The sequence below is a fragment of the Cebidichthys violaceus genome, unplaced genomic scaffold (genome assembly GCF_023349555.1).
Source record: "Cebidichthys violaceus isolate CVI_PGR_0920_01 unplaced genomic scaffold, fCebVio1.0.p SCAF_7, whole genome shotgun sequence".
Classification (NCBI taxonomy): domain Eukaryota; kingdom Metazoa; phylum Chordata; class Actinopteri; order Perciformes; family Stichaeidae; genus Cebidichthys; species Cebidichthys violaceus.
In genome coordinates, this window is record NW_027176927.1 from 6022210 (window position 1) to 6044812 (window position 22603).

The following is a 22603-nucleotide window of genomic DNA, read 5'->3' on the forward strand; positions in this document are numbered from 1 at the left end:
CTCCTCACATGTCCTCATCAATTACATGTCCCTCCTGATCTCACATTTTACTGTAAAGACCCAAACTTAAGAAATATAAAAGGTGTTATTGTTCTTGCTTCCTGCTGTGTTGATTATTAAAGTGTCATCGCCATCTAGTGGTCACCATGCAGCCAGCACTCGTAAAAGGAAACACCCCAAGCGAAAACATTTTTCATGCACTAATAATTTGTCACTTTTGGGGTTATTTGCTTCCATAACATGTCTCCCTTTTAGACTAGTGGAGAGAAAACACCAGAAATACACATACTTCACTTTGTCTGATTGTGTCTGTAGATTTCTCCTAAATTCACCAACAGCATTACATAATGGCTAATTTGCATTATTTGCATACATAAAAATAACATTTCAGAAAACTTCACAACATAAACATTTGTCTTATGTGAGTAATCCACTGAGGAAGTTTCATGGTGATAATTATAATTATAATTATTTTTTTTACCCTATTCACCTGTAGTGTCTTCCAAAGTGTATTGCATTTTACAATCAATATATTCAAAGGCTATTTTCTCAAGATTTTTCTCACATTCTGAGCCAGAAATCTCCACTTCAGTAGCAGTTACATACACCAAACTTCCCAGTTGTATTGAAGGTTTTTACAGAACAGTTTGTTTATATAGCATTCATAGCCTGATTTATATAACATTTTAGTACTAAAACCTGGCAAAATTGGATTGTAATGCCAGTTGAAATTTTTTGATTTGTGGAGGGATGAAAAGAAATATCCCAAATTCCCTCCGTAAAAACTTTTAACTCATGTATCTACAAAATGACACAACTGGCATCTACATTCCCGAGGAGCAGAAAGACACAGCAACACATATAATTGTGAAGGAAAGGCTACAGGAAACTGAGTTTTGATGGAAAATATCATGTACCTAATTGATATGTTATGCTCAACATATGTTTAATATTATGAAGAGTGCTTTGACTTGGTTTTGGACCTTCTCTCTATTATGATTCCTTGAGATATAATCCACATCTGTGATTAAGTTAGTTTTCTATTTTGGTCAATTTCAATTTATATAACTTAAATACTCATGCTAATAAACAGGCCTATCCTTCTGTATATTAACCATTTGGTAAGATCCTGCCTCATAGTTAAGTCATGCATCTTTGTGTCCCCAGACATCTTAACCCTTTGAACCCACTAAGCAAAAAAATAGGACAAGTTGATTGATTTTCAAATGAGGAGTACATTTACGTAAACGCCCATTGTGACCTGTAACATTTCAGATCTTTGGCTCTAGGGGGTAGTATTTAGAAAATATTTTCAGAAATCTGTTCCATGTGGTCCATTTAGTCTGTTATATATCCTCTATAATTTTCCTTTCAGTAAAAATGGGTTTGAGTTCTTATGGATTAAATCTACTACAATCAATAACGCTATAGTGGAAATGTAGAAATATGTTTAGAGTCTCTCTTATGTCCCTACTTAGAAATGTATGTTTAATTACCTAAAAGCAAAAAACTAAAATATTTGCTGCTACAAGGCAATCATCCTCTTTCAGACATATTAATACTGCTTTGTGAGACTCAGAAGGGGCTACTCAAACAGTGTGCAAATAATAACAAGTGTAAATCCAACATGGTAATGCCTCTTAACTCACCTACATGGGCTGAAGGGCTGTTAAAAACCATATGAACATTAATGAGAGAGGAGAGGTAAAATCAATTTGTGTGAGAGAGAGGAAGGTACAGTTGGGAAGGGGAGGCAGGTGTTTTAGCCAGACAGTAATCTTCCCTCACAAACGCGGATACTGACTCAGTTCCAGCTAAGAGCGGGAGAGATTTAAGTGTCCCCACATTCACAAGCTTAATAACCTTGCATGGATGTGAGTGTGTCTGCCCTCTACCGAGAGGTACAGGATCAGTGGGATGCAGGAGCAGCAGCAGAGCTGGGATTGAGTGAACAGCTGTAAACCATTGAGCACTCTCTCACACAAGAAATTCCTTTACCACACACCAGTGTTGAAGTTGAGTCAATAAACCTCTCGAGTCCCAAAAACTCCAAAGGTCATGAACGAGTCAAATCATCCGAGTCACCAGGTCGAGTCCAAGCGATGATCAGTAAACTAAAATGAAATATGCAAATGAAAGGATCAGATTACAGAAACAACACAATCCTTTAAAGATAGAGGTTCCCAATAAAGGAGTGTTTAGTTGTTAAATTAGTCAAGACCCAAACAGTATTTTACAAAAAAAAAAGAGTATGTGCATACAAATTTATACAAATTTGTATTCGTTCTTCAGGAGTTCTTTGAGGGCTGTGTGATGGTTTCCAGCCATGCAGATAGTTTTGGTTTTATAGGTTTCTCTTTTATAGAGTACTGTCACTGCAGTACAATAGAGATATATTAAATTTGGTTCAATTTAGTTTGAGGTCATATCCTCAGGTTTAGTTTTTTCTGAGGGTTTTTACAGCCCTTTGGGAATTTATACTTTATAAGTTACACATGGTGAGTATTTCATATTCTGATCTCTGTATCTCTGGATCCAGATAATCCACATTGTTGTTTTATCACAACTACTTTTTTTTCTGCTGACAACTGTTGAGAGTTTATTTTGTGGATATCATGCAAGATAATTTGTGAACGTTATTCCCCATAAACAAACCTTGTAATTTATTGTACATTTACAGCTTGCATAGTGTTTCTTGGGGGGGATGGTAAGTTATCTATGGCAGTTTCAAATCTCCAAAAAATAAAGAGTCTCAAAAAGTTTGCTCTGCAAAAGTCCAAAAGTGCCAAGTCATCAACATTCAAGTTTGAGTTGAATTAAAAAGGTATATTTGCTATTCTGTCAATACTTACATACATCCTCCCTGTGGTTGATGTAGCAGCATTTCTATATATTATATATGTAAATAAATATATGTTATATACATGTACATGTACAGGACAGACACACAAACACACATAGGAGCTCATGCCTGAACATACTCAACAAGATGATATCTAAATCCGCTTTATTGTTACATCCAGATATACACCTTCATCATTACCATCGTGGTTGTCAAGAATATTATCATCATCATCATCATCATCATACTCATCGCCTTAAACACCACGCTCAAGATCATCATTGTGACAGCATTATTGGCTATTCTTTTCTGTTCAAATGCTAAAGCTGTGATAAATAAAAAATAAAACATTTGGTCCTTTAATTGATAGTCTAGGCAACATGGTATCAGGGGTTAAGACAAAAATGTGTTGTTGCTACCCACACAAAACATCAAACATCACTGGAAATGGTGCTGAAACAGTGTTGTAGGCCGACAGAAGGAAGAGCCATTTGAACATGAGGCTGATGGCCGCACAGAGCAAAGTGTCGGGCAAACCGAGAGAAAGAGAGTGAGTCTGTGAGCGCCAAAGAAGCAGTTAGCGACGGGGGCTGTGAAATCAGATGAAAGGCGGTGAGACAGAGAAGAGATGAAAGACAGCGAAGCTGAGGAGTGAGGAAGCTTACAGCAGACCCACAGAGAGGCACGTATTTACAGTTCAGGGAGCCGGGTGAGCCACGGTGCACAGCAGAGCAGTATTGTCTTTCACACACAAAAAAGCATGTAGGTTTAAAAGTTTTGTCTTGTTCAAAAAACTAAACACCACACACGGCAGACAACAAAACTACCAGTGAACTGCTCCTAATTATTCAAATTCATATGAGCATCGACTTTACAGTGATTTTATATTCTTATCATTATTAATAATCTGATGAGAAAATATTACACTTTGGTGTAAAATGGGAGGCAAGAGGGAGCTGGAGCTGGAAAACAGGAAGTGTCTGCTCTATTGCCTGCGTTTGAAACTGACATCATCCAACAGCAGAAAGGTTATTATTTTCTCACATTTATAATTTTTTGTCAATGTCATTTCCTGTCACATTATGAGAGTCTCAAATGTTTCACATGTATAGAAAATGCAGACTTTTTTTCTCATCTATTGCTTCCATCCCATTCTACTGTGCATACTGTTTCCACTTCAGCTCCCCCGCTTGCTCCAACAATCACTAACAAAGATATGTATGTATACATTTGGATGGTTTTTCAGACTCTACCATTGCCTGCACCAACCACTCAACACACCAAGAAAGTCTCCTCGAGCGATGGCTTGGTTGAGAGTCACACAAACACCTGATGTTCTAAGACAATCACATCCTAGAGTGAATGCAAACAAGATGTACCCGTCGACACGACATTATTGGATATTTGATGCCGACTCTGACACAACTCTGTACATCCAGGGCTTCGCTAATCAGCAGCGGCCACAACATCCAATGAGAATGTCTTACATGTTGGAGGGCAGTTTGTGTCTTAGTCCCTCTGAGTCTTTTCTGGTGAGTGATAGCTGAGGGTCTTTTTCCCCACCTTTAGGGGAGGTGGTGTTGGCAGGGGTGGCTGCATGTGCTGACTGGGTGGATGAAATGGTGGATGCCTCAGAGGTCTGGGCAGGGGTAGAGGGTGTTTTGAGTTGTGAGGAGAAGGTAGGGGCAGCTGTGGTGGTTGGCATTTGTTTCTGGGGGTGAGCAAAAGCAGATTGTAAACTAGAGGAGATGGTGGAGGAGGAGGAGGAGGAGGTGGTAGTAAGAGATGAGGGGCTAGTGGAGCTTGTGTTTGGGCATGAAGTTGTAGAGGTTGTAGCTGATGGGGTTGGTTTGATGGAGAAAACGGAGCCTGAAGTAGGGGTTGGAGTAAGGACAGGAGGGGTTTGCTTTACAGGATGAACTGTGAAAGTTATTTTATGAGGAGAGCTAGTGTTAGCTGGTGTAGGGGAAGGAGATACAGTTTGGGTTGATGTCTGTTTTGGGATTTGGCCTGATGTGGGGCCTCTGGTTGAACTAGGGACAGAGGGCTGGAGACAAGGGGTTGGACTCTGGGATTTACTTAGGGAGGGAACAGGTTTAACAGGGATGGGAGAGGGAGAAGGTGCACGCATTAGGGTCTGGGTAGGAGTAACAGGTGTCAAGGTTTGTGTAGGAGTTTGGGCTGGGGTAGAAGAGCGAGCACGGGTTGTCTGAGTGGGAGTCTGTATCGGAGAAAGGATTGGGGTTGGAGCGGGACTGGGGCCAGACAACGGAGAAGCAGAAGGAGGTGTGTTGGATGCCTTGGCACGGGGGCTCTGGGGTCGTGGTGGGATAGAGGTGGTCGAGGAGGAAGGGGGAGAAGAGGAGGTAAAAGATGTCTTGGGCCCATAAGTTTGAGGTATTAAAACAGGGGTAGAAACAGAAGATGGAGGCGGTGTGGAGGAGGGAGAGGGAGAGGAGGAGCGGGGAGAGGTTGTAGAGATTGGTTTGGGACGTGGAGTTGATGAGAACGACAGCGGGTTTGTTCCTGCTAAAGGTGGGGTGGAGCAGGGAGGAGGAGAGGATGAGCGAGAGGGGGTCATTGGTATTGGTTTAGAACGAGGTGTTTGGGGGGGTATAGGTGAAGGAGACGAGGGAGTGGGTGCAGGTGAAGGGGTTGAAGACGGCAAAGAAGCTGCAGAAGGCATGTATACAGCTATAGGTATGGGCACAGTGGCAGTGTAAGGGGCAGATTGTGTGGGCAGATTGTGTGCCAGTGCAGCCTGAATAGGAACTGCGGCCTGTGCTTGTGCATTAAATGGTATATTTGTCACCAGCTGTACTGGAGCATTACAGGTCAGCATACCTGCACTGCTTCCCCTGGCCAACTGCCCTGCCAGGAAAGGAGCCGGCAGCAAATTACCACCAGAAGCCTTCCTGTGGAGAGGCGGGTGAGGCTGCACTCCAGCCCAGGAGCGATGAGGCAAAGTGGGCTGCGAGGCCGACAGCAGCCTGGCCTCCTGGGTGAGTCTGCCAAGTGCAGGCAGACCCTGAGAGCTGTTTCCTCCATGACGTAACAGAGCTTCTTTTGCTCCCTGCTGGCCCGTCACAAAAGTGTTGCAATCTGACAGGGCACCACAAGCAGCAGGGGGGTTGGCGACAGGTACCTTGTGGAGGGGTGGAGTTTGTGGACCTCCACCTGGTGATCCAGCAAACATTGAGGGATGATCAGCCTGGAGGCGGAGGCTGTAATGAAGAGTCCTTTCTTGTTGGACAGACGTCGGGACAGAAGAGGCGGGTGTGGATGGCGTTTTAACAATAGGGGGAGATGTCAACCCACCAGGAGGGCCCATGGATGAGGGAGAGGCAGGAAATCCTCTTGGGGACAAGCCACCCAAGCCACCCATCCCTCCTATCCCTCCTATCCCTCCCATCGTCATCATCCCGATGAGAGAGCTCACAGAGGGACGGAGGGGCTGTAACACTGGAGGACGAGGGGGAGACAGAGGGAAAGAGGAGGAAGGAGAGGGAGAGACAAGAGGGGAGGGCAGGAAGAAAGCACCTCCAAGTGCATGCTGCTGCTGCAGGTGCTGTAGCTGCTGCTGCTGTTGCTGCTGCTGGTGCATGAGGGCGATGGCTACATTACTGGTGGCAGCAGCAGTCTGCAGAGGGGCGTGGACAAGCGGCGCCCAGATGACCGGGCGTGGCCGAGGAGACACTGTGCCACTTCCTCCGATGACTCCACCTCTTCCTGCAGCAGCAGCAGCCGCAATGGCATCTTGCATGGCTGACATGCTGTCATGTTTAACAATCTGCTGCACCAGCATGCTGTCACAGGAACCCAGAGTGCTGGCTGCCAGCCCTCCTCCGGCTCCTGGACCCCCTGCACCACGGCCTCCACCGCGACCCATACTGCCCCCCAGAGAACCTCCCTGGGATGACTTCCGCAGGAGCATGGAGTTCTTCCTGCCTGTAGAGGAGAAAATTCATTATAAAGTTTCTGGGATATTAAGTGTGAATTCAGTTCCAGAATACAAAGATGGGAAAGAGTATTTTTTTTTACTTTCTAAAAGGCAAAGTTGTTTACTGAACACAAAGCAAACATCTTTTATTCACAGAGAACATTGCTCATCCTTTAGTATTTCAGCTTTTTATTTTTCAAAGATGAGTTCCGACCTTTAAGCTGAAGACGAGGCGCCTGAGAATTTTTGCAGTACTGGATGGATAATTGAAAATATTGGGCAAGGTCATTGCAGAATTATAGAGCTGAATGGAAAATAGCAAGCCCCTGTGTAGATAGGATGTGTGAGCTATTCAGACATCCACACTTTACCGATTCGGTCCAATCGGTCAACGGCGACAGTTTCGAAGGCACGCCTCATCATCGGATGTTCCTCCAGCACCTCGTTAAAGCTGTCCACACTGAGAGAGTACAGGCGACAGTACGTATCTGCACGGACGCTGGCTGTCCTCCGTCCACGAGTCAACAAACAAATCTCTAAAAAAAAAAAAATGGAATAAGCTGTGAGATAAATTAATCCTACAGTATAAACTTTCATCACCTCCATCTTCAAGTACATTCTTCCTTTATACCTTCCTACACAACTTGAGCTATCTAGACAACTCTGCACATTATCACCTCCAAAGTATGACCCATCGCTCAGCTTGGTTTCCTTGTTGCCACGGGTCAGCACACTGACTCGCCCATGCTGGATGAAGTACATCTTCCGTCCAACTGTGCCCTCGCGGATGATGAAGTCTGAAGGCTGAAACACTTCAAATCGGAGCTTGATCAGAACGGCAGTCACAAAGTTGGGATCAGCGTTGGCGAACAGCGGCATGTTAGCCACAAGGCTGCGGCAGTTAAAGCTGACTATCTCCTAGAGGAAGAGGTGAAGAGATAAACAGAGAATTGAAGGAAGAGATTTGCTCAAAGGCCAGAACATTTGTGGTCTCTATGTGTAGATGAGTGGGTGTTTGTGAATTCATTACCTCTTTAAGCGGCTCGCTGAGTTCTCCCAGGATGTTCTCCTCATCAAACATTTTCCCCTGGAAGCGGTGCTCATAGTACTCGTGGATCTTTTGCCGAACGTCTGCAGGAAGCTTATGAAACGACATGTACTGCTCCACCTGCTTGTACTGCAATAACACACAAACGCAAACATGCAGAGGTCAGGGGTATGCAAACAAACATATTCACTTTAAAAGAAAAGAGCAGAAGAACAACAATTAGTCCACTGGGTCCCAACTTTTCTGGCATGTGGCCGCTTTAAACTTCTATAGCACTCTTACACTACACCACATATCATAGACACTCAATAGTTTACACAATAGAGCAGTATATTTGAGGCACTTATGTCACAACAATTATTCTTTTTCGCATCTATAAAAATGGATGCAATGCATTGTGGGTTTGAAAGGAAATTGCACTTTTCTTTTGTTCTTTTACGGTAAAGTTTGGGAAACAACCATATTGAATATATTTTACACTCAGAATTTGGACACTCAAATAAAATTGTAGACACTGAACGCATTATATGGAAAAGAGGAAGTGATTTTGGACAGTTTGACTAAAGAGATTTTCAGATCAAAATATGTGTTGGAGGCTTTTGACAGATAACTATTTAACATTAATTTTGATCATTCAAATTTGATAATTAAAATTTTAGTGGTTAATGAAACAAAAAAACCCAAAGCTTCATTGATAATAAATATTATCGTCAATAGAAATGGATTGAATCAGGTTTGATGGCTAAACTATAAAAAGTATAGCAGGACACATGGATGAGTGTCATTTTTCACCTTTTCCTGGTATTGTCGCCGTGAGGAGTCCAGCGACTGGATGAGAGCGGTGGCATGGCCAATGAACATGGCGTAGCAGGTGGCACCAACGATCATACTGAGCATGGTGAGCCAAACATCGGTCATCCCTTCTGGAGCCTGGGCACCGTACCCGATACACAACATGTGGCTCATGGCTTTGAACAGAGCATAGGAGTACTGCACGCCCCATGTGTCATTCTGTGAGTGGGAGGCAGACAGAGAGGGTGACAGGACGAGTAAAAAAGAGTGTTAATTACCAAGGCGCTGCAGTATTGAACTGTTCTTATTTTAGTCGTGTTACAGGAGGCTTTTTTCCTCTCAGACGTGCTCAACCACACCACTTCAGAAACTACATCTGAGATCATAACATGGAGTAGCAGAGCAATTTAACTGTCAAAACCCACTTTGCTTTAAAACAGAGCGTCTGCAGAACATTTAAAACCACACAGACAATAAAAAGGCAGTTAACTTATTAAATAAATGTCTAAAGACCGTAGAGACCAGCCTGTGTGTATGTGTATGTGTATGTGTGAGTGTGTATTTCCTTCTGTTTTAAGATGAGTCAAATTATACTACGATGTTAATAGTCTAAAGGATGAGGGGACTTTCTCTGGGGAAAATCCCAGCATCAGTCTGCTTAGCAACAGTCACCCAGGATACTGCTGAGACATGAGTCAGCTATTCATACAGCTGTGTATCTGTGTGTATCTGTGTGCAGTCATGGGCGTCCACGTCCGTACGCCTGCATGCACAGAGACAAAATCTCCAGCAGGTCCCCTAGGCCTTCAACTTGCGTGCGTTCACGCCTTCACCTGATCTCTGCTGAGGTTTTTAATTGGAAAATCTTTTATATTTTTGTGATAATGATGATGATAGTCAATCTTATTCCGACTGGACATGTTGCTGCATGAGCCAATTAACACAGATAAGGAGCAAACAATGTCAAATCTGATAAACACCCTCACTCTGCGCACACACACAGATAACCAAAAACCAAGCTGCTTTTAGAATCTGTGATTTGCATTCATGGGAAATAAAAATTGTGCACACTGTTCAAACAAGTTGAGATAGCGCTTTGTACTTTTCATTCATCCAGAACTGAATGTCAGGTTCTTTTTTTGTTCTCTGCACAATAAAATAGTGAAACATATTAAAAAAAAACGTCACGCACACACAGCCAGCTGGTTAAAGACTCACCACCATCAGGTTCTTGGAAACCCAGCAGTCAGGAGGGAAGTCCTGCAGCATTGGGACCAGGAACTGGAGACAGCCGTCCCAGTGGCACAGCAGCAGCATCATACCGATCAGATTAACTATCCTCACCATGGCACTGGCAAGGTCATAGGTCATATGGAAGATCTGAGGAGGAGCAGAGGGAAAGGTGAGGAGGACAATAAGAATGCAAGTGGGATGAATAAAAGGGTGGAAAGGACAGGTGAGGTTTATCTTTTCACAAGGATTTAATTCCAAAATTGTTGAAAATGCATTTCAATGAGCACAATATTTAAAAAAAGTGTTAGATTCTATTTGTTACATGATATTTCAAAAGGCTTGTCATATACCTTACATATTATTAAATGAGTTTTGAACTACCTCTTCAACACAACTATCTCTTTCCCTTCGACTTTGCGCTCTGTTTCCAGCCTCTGTTTCCAGCCTCTGTTTCTCACCTCTTCCCACTGGTGGATGTAGCGGATGAGTCTGGACAGGCGGAGCAGTCGAAGCAGGCTCAAGATTTTGGTGAAGCGGACGATGCGCAGCGCCCGGGCTGTCCGGTAGACCTCGGTGTCGAGACTGTCCACCATCAGGAAGATGTAGTCCACCGGGATGGATGACACAAAGTCCACCAGGAACCAGTTTTTCAGGTACTTCTGTCGGATCGCTCTGAGTTGGAGTAGCATGGAAGAGCAGCGACATTTGTAATTTGGCAATCAAGCATTGTGGAAGTGATTCCAACATTTGGCTAGCATGAAGCGATTCTCATCAATATTCAACAGGAACGCGACTGGAATGTGAACAAAGCTCTGCCACCAGCTGCATGTCACCTTTTTTCCCCCCATTTCACACAAACCCAGCAGACAGCCAGAAGAGCTAATTTAAATGAATGGCGACAGAGCAGCTGTATTAATATTCTCAACCATGCAGATACACATAATCAATGCAACCAGATATGCTTCTACTGACCTCGGGTCCAGCAGTATCTCAGTGTTGTCTTCCTTGATGATGCCGGTCCTGAAGTTAAGAACCAAGTCGACCATGAAGAGAGTGTCAGAGACCACGTTGAAGATGATCCAGGAGGGAGTGTTCTCATCTCTAAAGAAAGTGATGCCCACTGGCAGGATGATTAAGTTCCCCATCATCAACATTAGCATCAACAGGTCCCAGTAGAATCTAGACAGAGAAAGAAAGCATTGAGTTTTTTTTGTTTTCTGTTTCTATGTCTATAAGGTTGGACTCTAGGTCTAATATATGTGTTTTTTTATTTGTTTCATGTGTTCTCACTGAAAAGGTGACAAAATTACAAGTCTCCCACAATGCAATGCACAAAAACAAAATGGAGGAGAGTTTACAGCTGGAAATGTTTCAATTCATTGTGGGTGGTGGTAAAACAACTCCAGAAAGATGGAAAAAATAAAAATGCATTAGATCGTGAAAAATATTTTTGCGTCTGTTTTTACATGTATTTGGCTGTGAAATTCAAAAGTCCAACGTCACACATATCCTGTTAGAAAATGGAGGAAATTATCCTGGAAATCGACATTATCTAAAACGATGGAGCCGAGCCAACAGATTCTCCTGAGGTCTGCCTCATATATCTCGGTTAACTGCTGGTCATTGCTCAACCAACTAAGGCTAACATTTGTTTACTTCTTGACACCTTGATGGGATTTTTAGCATAAACATATCATGATTGTGGGATTGTCACATTCTTCACCGTCTCTGACCGGTAACCATCTATTCTGGTGAAGTTAAATGACGTACGTTGTATTTATCTGACTCACTTCTTCATATTGATAGAGCAAGTCAACTGCTTAATAGCAGGTAGTAATAATCAATATTCTAGTCTTTTTTTCCATTTATTCAACCCAGTTTTGTGGGACTGGCTGACATAACTAAATTAAGTAAATGTAAGATTTAATTTCTAACAGTGTAAGACAGAAAACATTCATTCTGCTGAAGTATATGAGCAACAAGTATGAGGCCCAGGGAGCCGTCAATCAATCCAATCAATCAAATGAATGCAGGTTTATTCCTTGTTAATATTGGATACCAGTTGTTTGAATGTATTAATAAATTATTTCTAACAATTTCTAACAACAAGCCAAAATGTCTCCTTAAGCTTTAGCAATAATTGATGCCAATAAAACGTATTTAATTGATTTCAAACTGAAGAAGACCATGCATTTTACTCCCTTGTGACGAACATAAAAGAGAGATTTAAAGGGGACTCATGAGATTCAGCATCGTATTTACATAACGTTATGAGAGACAGATTCAATAAAGAAAGGTCAAATTTGAGGCTGCAGGAACTGAGATATATTTTAGAGTGTAAGGCTCCAGCTGCAAAGACACTGGCTGAAATCCCATAATGCATCTGGATTGCGACTTATCTTCCAAACTCTAGATCTCAGTTTGTACACAGGCCCAAGTGGAGATAACCCTGATGACATATCAAGGTCTTTTTATGAGACTTTATTACAAGACAGACAGAGGGGGACAAAGAGAGGCAAATGATCAGTAACCTTGGGAGGCTTTATAAATCTGTATTTCATGCTGGAGGGTATTATCACCCTCTCATAAAAATGCTGTTTGTGATTTAAGTATGACAGAAAAAGCAATCCAATCATCTGGAGATGATGCCTGTCATCTTTCTGTCTTGTTCCTCCTAATCCCTTCCTAATCCCTTCATCCATCACCTTAACCCATCAATGACTTGCTTTCTACACACTCGCTCTCCTTCTGTGAGAAAATACACTCAAGCTCTGTGGTCGATTGCTATTGAGCTCTAATTTAGTAACACTACCTCATGTGGTGTGACGCTGCCGCTAGACTGATGAAGATTAAGTATGAGTCATCACTCGGCTACTTCTCCCTGACTTTGTCACTTACACTGATAGATGTATCACTTCGGAATCACTCACAATAAATGCAGGAATTATTTACAGCAACACAGATGCAGCAGTTCTATAGCTGCTGTTGTGACAGGGCAGGATATTTTTTCTTCCTCTGATTTAAGGGAACATTTCTGTAAATCATATCATATTACACTTGTTGTTTATGTCTGTCAGTGCTATTAATTTATAAGATATTATTAGAAATCCAGTAGTTTACAGTGGCACTTAATGAATTGAAGAAGGATTTCTTTTTTTCTATTGTTTATTGTACTATAAAGCTGAAACGATTCCAACCTATTAAGCAACATAGACTATCAACAGTAAATTCTTTAAGAACTTGGATGGTTGCCTGGACAAAAGCAATTTGGATATTTTAACTTGGACTTTAGATTAATGGTTAATAAAATAAATTGTTTGTGGCAGCCCTATAATGGCAGAACTGTACGACAGTTTTGAGGTACATGTACTTTACTTGACATACTAGCATACTTACTTGTATTTGAATTTTATTTAACTTGATAATTCAACCCCGCCACACTTCACAGTAACATATAGTACTTTTTTACTCCACTATAAGACTGCTCTATTAACTTTACATTTCAAGATTTTACACAAAAACAAAAAACAACCTTATTGGCTTACAAAAATGCAGTGTGGTTGGGGCCCCTGGTTTACCTGTTTGAGGCCCAAAGTTATCCATTATTTCACAAAATAGCATAGACTTAAATTAAGCCAGTTAACCTGTAATGCAGTATGTTTTACATTTTTTTCATAGAGATTATCAACTATTATTTAAATGAGGGTTCAAGTTGCAAGATCTAAGATTGGGAGCATTTTGATTGCCTCTCAACGGTTCTCAATATGTCAAGTACTACGCTTCCGTGACAAGCTGTAAGCGCCATATGAGAGCATTGCAGAGCAGCGGCTGTGAGCTAACCAGTGGGACACGTTTACATGCACTAACATGCACGAAAAGCATTTGTGGCCGGCCCGGCCGGCTAAGTTTGGATAACCACACATGCAGAGGGAGAGTTGTTGCTGTTGTCATTGAAATGTGAGACTAAAGAAATGACAACAACCAAACAGACAAGAGAAGATGTCAGATCCAAACTGAGAAGGATGTGAAGGTTCGTCATGCTGCCTAAATACCTGTCACGACAGGGAACTGATGCAACACTGGCTCAGGCATTGTGTGTGGTTGTACGTGCACTTGTGTGTACTCATGAACACACAGACAGGAATTGCAAATGCAATCAAAGGCTCTCCACTGCCTCATCAGTATTCCATCTTGAACATGAACAGGTGCTAGAAGAGAACTGACCTGCGTCTACCTGCTCAGCTGTTGTCAAATGAAACACTAATTCTACTGTAATTGAGGCCAAGTGTCCCATGAGCGACCTCTGATTGGTTCCCTGCTCGCGGTTGGCCAGATGTCAGTTCTGAACAAGTTTCCACCCATCATCCTGCCAGACGTACAGACAAACAAGCACACCAGCAACCGGCTATTACGTAATAGATCCCTGTTACTATGAAATGCCACCAACCCTGTCTCAACGCGACACGACTGTGTTGACAGACAAACTGTCTTTCTGTTTTCACCTCTCTCTTGCTGTTCAAGTGTGAATAGTCTTCTTCTTACTCTTTTTTTGTATTTTTATAGGTGCAGCAGAAATACATCTTTTCTTATTGAGGTAAGAACTCATCAGCAGACTCAATAGTGACAGACCACACACACACACACGCACACACATATTACTGCACAGCCTCTTGTGGTCAAGGTCAATACATGGACAAAAACACAATAAAGGGGCTTTAGCAGTAATCCGTCTTTCCCTTTCGCTTGCTCCGGCCTCACAAAGTTCCTCTTCAGACGTCTCTTCAGACTACAGGTACTTAACTGAAAAGTTAGATGACTGAATTATGCATAATGCATATACTCAACTTGCATAATTTAGGAAGTCATACATAATTGATCCAAATTCAATTGTGAGTCCCCGACAGGTTAATTAGGACTATTAACATTTTTAGATATCTTGCATGAATATCATTATACACACCCCTTCATCCATCCATCCTTATCTCTGTTCCTCACTGACCTCATTCATTGTATCTTATGTGAACAGACTCATAAGCAGAACTTGTGAGTGATCATTAAATCGACAGACAATACAAAATGACTCATTCTATGTGTGTATGTGTGTGTGTGTGTGTGTGTGTGTGTGTGTGTGTGTGTGTGTGCGTGGTTGATGAGACAAAAGTGGGCCAGGAGCCTTGGGGATCAAGTCATCCATTGTTGCTGCTGCCTGTCTGGAGATTATGAATGCCGTCTCTTCCTCTGCGCTCCACCTGCACATTTTGCATTAACGCAAAGTCTCTAACAGCCAATGACCAGCATGTCTATGGGTGTTTAGCATGTCAGTCAGTAAATAGTATGACATTGTAAAAGTATGTGAGGGTGAATGCAATTTGGCCTTGTGTGTTTAAGGCTGGTAGACGTTAAAAAATGCCCCTCCCATACCTACCTCCATTAAAAAAAGAAGTCCAGAGAAACATTTACAACAGCAATTAACCACCAGGTACATCTTTATCTTCATGAGGAGAGTTTCACTCAAGAAAACCCAAAATGAACAGCCTCAATTGTCATTTTCATCTCATTCTCATGCTAATTGTTCCTTGCACAGAGCCACCAGCAGGGAGTGCTGTGCTGGGTTCATCCACTGTTTAAATGAAAACATACTTGACATTTCACTGTATTAACTTGGAAGGCATCTCTCGCTGATCAACCAACCATCTTGAATAAATTTGCCTTGCTAATTTGCATCTTCTCACATTCATCCTGAAATTATTTTGTTTCTGGAAACAATCAGTCTCTGTAAAGTATCTATTCATACTAGTTGACTAGAGACCTGCCATAGCTGCATGGTGTCCACACTGGAGGCCTTGTCACCCTTTCCATAAACACCTCTCCCTGCCTTCATCATGCCCCCAGGGACTTTAAGTACACTCCCCTCTTATCATTCTCCATTTTAACCTTTCATACAGGCTTTGCCTCGATACCACCTTTCCAATATTCTCCCACTGCAGCTTTTGCTTCTCCTACCTCAACCAACATATGGCCTCCTGCAAGTTTCTCTCTCCTCCCAGATGTACTCCTCCCCATTTCCCCCAGTTAACAACTGAGGAGTGAGCTAAATGTATGATATGTTTCTCTTTTTTCTTCCTTCCTTTACTTAAGTGTCTGTCATTATGCTCCGAGTGTGCTCCATAAAGTGTGCATGATTTCAGCTTGTTTTGATCCATAATTCAACCAAAATAACTTTAGGTGTCTTTCATGTGCTACAAGTGGCATTTATTTTACAAACCAACAACTGCAGCTCGCTGTGGAGGGTGTGTGTGTGTGTGTGAGTGTTCATACCTGAAGTCACTGTATGGGTGTATGATCCACGACCCTGCTGATTTCAGTCTTTCCTGCTCCAGTGCCACAGCTTTGTGGGATCCAAACATGCGCAGGCTGAACTTGTTGACCCCCGGCTGAAGCATGGCTCCAAACTGTCTCTGGATGAAGGTGCTCTGGTTGGAGGTGCTGTAGTCCTCTCCGTCCAGCCCCATGCCAAAACCACCCAGTCCACACTGACCCATAAACTCAGGGGACCCTGCAGCAGTGGTGTTACATGTAGTGGTGGTGGTGGTCTCTGGGCCGGTGGCCACCACCATCACTCCGGTCCCGGTGGAAGAGGTGGAGGTCAGGGTGGCACGGGTCGTGGCAAAGCCCACTGAGCGTGGGAGAGGATGGGCTGTGGCAGAGGAGGAGGGCGGTGGCGGTGGCAGGGGCACCGGGGTGGTTGGAGTGCCCGCTGTTCGGAAGGGAAGGCCATCCCTGGAGGAGCTCATGATGGAGGGGCGGCGGCCGCGTCCACCTAAGGAAGTGCTGTCCGCCCCGAAGGAGCCCCTCTCCCCTTCCAGCGAGGCCTGGGACAGCCTGTAACCCGGAGAAGGCAGGCTGCCCTTACTGCGCCGCTTTGAGTCCCCTCCTTTACGTCTGGGAAGGCTGTCACACCCAGATCCCCCGGTGCCACTGGGGGTACTCACACCTCCCACCACCCCATCCATCCCAAGTCAGGGAAGGAGCGTGAACTGGTGACCCTCAGGAAGACTACTGATTTGTGTAGTCGACCTACGTAGATTACATAGGCTATACAATGTCACCGTCAATCTGAATAAATTAAATTGAAGCTAAAGAAAAGTGGTCTCCGTATCTCCAGTCATTGTCCTGGAGCCGGCAGCTCACACCTCCGCCCTCACTCGGCTGATGTGGCCATGCTTACCTCGGTGCCCTTGGAAGAAGCCCCATCCAGACATTAAATCCTTCACCCTGTCAGAGTGACGCCGGCAGCTTCACTTTCCCCTCTTTTCTTAAAGTCCCTCTTTTGTCCTTACAGATGTTTCTGTATCTTTCCTCCTTCCTCGTCCTTGAAACGTTTCTCTCCCCTCGAGGCCCTCCCTCTCCTCTCCACAGCCGCCCTCAACGCTCCGACGCCGGTCATTTTGGCACCGGATTCCCGGTCTTTTGTAGATAACGGAGCTTGCCGCTCATTGGCCGTCGGTGCCCGGTCTGTATAGCCTATATGCCCAGGCTGCTCAGACAATTTTCTACATATATCATTATGAAAGAGATGAGCGGTAAGGTGGAAGAGTGGGGAACATGCATCCGCGGATGAATGACAAGGACACTTGATCCTCTGTCAGGAGGGATGGATTGTTAATGGACATAAGGGACGCACATTACAGGCACACATATAGGCGCTCGTGCTCCAAGGCGCACTGATTCATTCTGACACGCACAAAGAAGAACGGACCGACACACAAGACGGTGGAAACAAGTCAAATGACCCAAAATCGAGCCCATGATTTTACTGAATCCGCGGCACGTTTTCATTTTCAATATCCGAGCGGAAAAACACTCCTCGTGATGGAAGGCGCGCCGAAATGTTGCCTGTGACAGAAGCGCTCAGACAGCCAGAGAGACAGCCGGCTCTACAACAGCGCTATTTGTAAAAGTGATGCCAGAATGAACATGGTCAGGTGTTCAGTCTTCTGTTTTCTCAGCCGATGCCATCTATTCCCACTTCTGCCGACTTTCAATGATATTGAGCCCAGGGACATGGCGCTGCCCTTTCCGCCTTAATGACACCGATACAATATGTCATTAGAGTCTGCTGCTCCGAGGTAAAACGATGCGCTCAGTTGAATTATAAAAAAATAAGACAACTTGTTGAGCGTTTAAGGTGGCTGCTCCTTTGCAGACTGATTAGAGTCGATGGACTTTTAAAGCTGAAATTCACTTCTCACTCTCTGACTCGGCTCAAGAGCTCGAGCTGGCACGTCCACAGAGGCGCACATCGCATGCAAATGACATATTAAATAAATAAATGTGCATATAAAGGTCTGGATTTAATCGGCCTGTTGCCATGGCATCCGCATCACCATCATCCGTCCCCCAAGGCCGCATGCCCGGCCGGCGCAAGACGCACGCATCCCTCGCAGGTACAGGTCGCGCGTCATCCTCTCCCTCTCTCACCAATACGGCGAGCGCGTGATGGAGTATGATGATGAAACTTTATTTAAACCTCGGAAAAAGAACAAGCTTTTTTTTTCCTTCTTTTTTTTTTTAACAACGGTGACAAATTACAGGAAAAAAAACGAGTGAAGACACGAGACAAGAATACATTAGAATGATTAGTGAATGAAAAACTGTAGTTAAAACTAATGCTTTTTAAAAGCTACTTCTGTTGTAATGAATGATCTTCCATCCCATCAGAGCTGATCGCAGTTCAATTAAACAGACTACAAATGCTTGCCAAATACATAATTAGGTCTCCAATGTGTCACCTGTGGAGAGATGTAAATGACAGAGGAAGCTGCATACTTCAAAATCCAGTCATGGAAAGTATAGCTAAAAGGGTAATACTACCTCAGTAGGCCTACAATTTGAGACAAATATTGTACCCTTTACTTCACCTATTTTGCAAATTAATATGTAACAGGTTATTTACTTATACAAATATGATGCATTTTCATCAAACGATTAATCCAACAGTATAAATCAGTTGAAAATAACATCACCTCAACACTGAGACAGATGCACCCTCAAACTAGAGACTACTCCTTTTACTCCTGCCCACACAACTCTCACACCAGGATTGACCTATTCTTATTGTCAACACAGCTAATTCATAGAACACTAGAATCTGAATATTTATCTAGGATGCTGTCTGATCATTCACCTTTGACCTTATCTATTTTGATGCCAGAAAAACCAGCAAACCAATATAGATGGCGTCTGAACCCTACTCTCCTTCATAGACCAGACTTTTGCCAGTTTATTAGGGACCAGATAACTTTTTTTTGTGAGACAAACTGCGCCTCCTCCCCTAATAGTTTCATATTATGGGACACGCTAAAAGCTTATCTAAGAGGACAAATAATATCTTATACAAAGGGTATCAAAAATAAATATATGGCAGAGATAAATGAGCTAGAAGCAGATATTTTGAAATTGGAAAAGGAGTTTCAACAATCTGGGTCTAAAGAACTTCACAAACGGCTGGTTAACAAAAAACTGAAATACAATACATTACATACCTATAAAGTTGAAAAAAACATTTTACGAACCAAACAAAAATATTATGAATTGGGAGAGAAAGCTCACAAAATTCTGTCCTGGCAATTGAGAACAGAGGAAAGCTCAAGGACAATTAATGCAATTCAAACTGAAACGGGTGCAACCTCACACAACCCAACAGAAATTAACGATGCATTCAAACAGTTTTATACAAATCTATATACATCAGAATCACCAGAGGATCTATCTAAGATTGATGAATTTCTGTCCACTATTGAATTGCCGAAACTCGGCCACGAAGACCAAAAGAATCTTGATTTGCCCTTCACCCAGGAAGAAATTGAAAAGGCCTTCTGCTCACTACAATCCAATAAATCACCAGGAGAGGATGGCTTCCCTCCTGAATTCTACAGAGAATTTAAGGACTTACTTACCCCCCTTATAATGGATGTGATTAATTTAGCATCCAAAACTCAAACTCTTCCAGAATCATTCTCCACTGCCATAATCACTGTGATTCACAAAAAAAATAGAGATCCATTAAAGTGTTCCTCTTTTCGACCTATTTCCTTGTTGAATTCAGATTACAAATTGATTTCCAAAGCCCTGGCTAACAGGCTTGGCCAATATTTGCCAAAATTAATAAACCCAGACCAGAGCGGCTTTATTTTGAAACGCTCATCAGCCAATAACTTGTGCAGACTCTTTAATATTATCCATCTAACAAAATCTAAAACTGAACCTAGTGTAGCTGTAGCATTAGACGCTGAAAAGGCCTTTGATAGGCTAGAGTGGCCGTACTTATTCAAAGTTTTGGGCAAGTTTGGATTTGGCCATTTGTTTATCAATTGGGTGAAAACCCTTTACCATAAACCCAGAGCCAAAATTACCACAAATGGACAGACTTCGACAGCATTTCCCTTGAGTAGATCGAGTCGACAGGGTTGCCCTCTGTCTCCAGGACTCTTTGTCCTGGCTATTGAACCACTTGCTGAAGCAATTAGACGGGATCCAGATATAAAGGGGTTCAGAGTGGACCAAATAAATCATAAAATTAATCTCCTGGCAGATGATGTAATTCTGTATCTAACAGACCCGGTTAACTCTCTCACTAAACTACAGACGCTACTAAACACCTATAGTGCTATTTCAGGATACAAGGTCAATTTGGAAAAAAGTGAAATTATTCCACTCACAAACTTCGATCACACTGAATACCAACAAACAACCCCATTTAAGTGGCTACCGAATATTAAATATCTAGGAATAATTACAGATAATGATCTTAAAAACTTGTACAAATTGAATTACGTCCCATTGCTGAGTAAAATTGAGAACGACCTACGTCGATGGATGAATCTACCCATTACTCTAATTGGTCGAATAAACTGTGTGAAAATGAATATTCTCCCGAGGTTGCAGTATCTTTTCCAGTCCTTACCCATTCCATTACCTCAAACCTTTTTTAAAACCCTCAACAAACACATTAGGCAGTTTTTATGGAACTGTAAAATGCCAAGGGTGTCAATGGAAAAATTAACATGGGATTATAGTCTAGGAGGTTTTCGACTACCCAATTTAAAGAAATATTATTTAGCAGCCCAGATGCGATATATTTTGTCATTTTTTGACGGTGGTGCTGCCCCCTCTTGGATACAAATTGCACTTCATCCTTTGAAAGAAGAAACCTCCAGTGATTTTATTTATAAATGGAACTCCAAAACCATATCCAGCAGGACAGACAATCCTATTTTGAAACATTTTATTAAAATATGGTATGAAGTTCACAAAACTCTTGGACTAAATATGAGACTATCACCAAAAACACCTCTAAGACAAAATGAACTTCTACCCATGACTCTAAATAACAAGATTCTGGAGACTTGGCATGACAGAGGAATCCGGCATCTCGAAGATTGCTTTGATCAAGGACTTCTCATGTCTTTTGAAGAACTGAAGAGAAAGTATGACTTGTCCAGTAGAACTTTCTTTTGTTACCTCCAGTTAAGATCTTTTTTGAGAACCAACCTGGGCCCTGGAATGACTCTACCTGTGTTAACTAATGTGGAAAAATTGCTTCACCAGGGAAATGTGTACAAATTTATTTCTAAAACGTACTCCATGTTGCTGAATGAGGGCCCAAAACCAGGATTACACAGATCCAGGATGAGATGGGAATCAGACTTGAATATAACAATTGATGAACAACTCTGGTCAGATTTGTGCCAGAACAGTTTGTCAGCAACGGTTAATGCCCGGTACAGACTTGTTCATTATAATTTTCTTCATCAGCTGTACCTCACCCCACAGAAGCTACATAAATCCAAACCTGAATTGTCAGAAATGTGTTTCAGATGTGGTATAGAGGTCGGCTCCTTCCTACACTGTACCTGGCTTTGCACAAAGGTGAGGTCCTTTTGGTATGACTTTTGTAATACAATAACTAAGATCACAGGTGTTACCTTTCCATTAGATCCTGAGCTATGTTTACTGGGAAACTTCACAACTCTCAACAGGTCTTTAACAAAGCCCCAAATTAAACTTGCAGTAATTGCTTTATGTGTGGCCAGGAAATGTATTGCAATGACATGGAAATCTGATTCCCCCACTCTCATCGACAAATGGTCTGTGGAAATGAACAGTTGTATTCCTCTTGAAAAGATTACATATAGTCTCAGAAAAAGATATCATTTATTTTTGAAAATCTGGCAGCCTTATTTGGAGTACATGGGTACAACACTAACAGTACAATAGGACTGATTATTTGAAGTTACAATATGCTTTGTGCTGGGTCACTTTATGCACCAACCTTTTTTGTTTTTTGGTTTGTTCGGGTGGGGGGAATTATTTATTTATTTACTTAATTTTATTTCATGTATTTGTGTTGTTTATTTTTTTTTCTTTCTTAGCGTGTTATGTAATTTTTTGTAATGTTTAATGTACTGTGTTCTGTAAGCTCTGCACGTTCTCTTGCTTGGTTAAAAAAACTTGGAAAAATAAAATATTCCAAACACTGAATTGCTGAGTTGAACGATAAATTGTCAGACCCTGCAGATATTTGCTCATTTTGTGAATGTTATAGACAGAAAGAGAATATGGTAATCTAAAAGGAGGATTAAAGGTACATTAAAGCTAGAAATACAAAAGAAGGAAGCCTGCAGAAGAAAGGCAAGGATGTTACATAAAGGATTGGACATGAGAAAGCCAGGAACAGATACAATTA

At 42.3% G+C, this 22603-nt stretch overlaps 1 protein-coding gene across 1 annotated transcript; it reads right to left on the reverse strand.

Annotated features, from left to right (window-relative positions):
- Window positions 1-3008: 3008 nt before the first annotated feature.
- LOC137890912 (potassium/sodium hyperpolarization-activated cyclic nucleotide-gated channel 2-like) lies at window positions 3009-18116 on the reverse strand. Its single transcript, XM_068735257.1, has 9 exons — window positions 16174-18116; window positions 10828-11034; window positions 10314-10527; window positions 9841-10002; window positions 8623-8841; window positions 7813-7959; window positions 7460-7700; window positions 7154-7318; window positions 3009-6790 (listed from the first exon to the last, which is right to left on the reverse strand). Exons 1-9 carry the CDS (start codon window positions 16866-16868, stop codon window positions 4326-4328), a joined length of 4515 nt encoding a protein of 1504 aa, XP_068591358.1. The 5' UTR covers window positions 16869-18116; the 3' UTR covers window positions 3009-4325.
- Window positions 18117-22603: the final 4487 nt, after the last annotated feature.

Bases quoted from the DNA above. Each gene is read 5' to 3' on its own strand.
- LOC137890912 (XM_068735257.1), bottom strand. From the start codon at position 16,868: ATGGATGGGGTGGTGGGAGGTGTGAGTACCCCCAGTGGCACCGGGGGA. The intron at 8,842-9,840 runs GTGAGTCTTTAA...TCCCACTCACAG, and splicing joins TTTCCAAGAACCTGATGGTG to AATGACACATGGGGCGTGCA. The intron at 6,791-7,153 runs GTAAAGTGTGGA...TCTCCTCTACAG, and splicing joins TGACCGATTGGACCGAATCG to GCAGGAAGAACTCCATGCTC.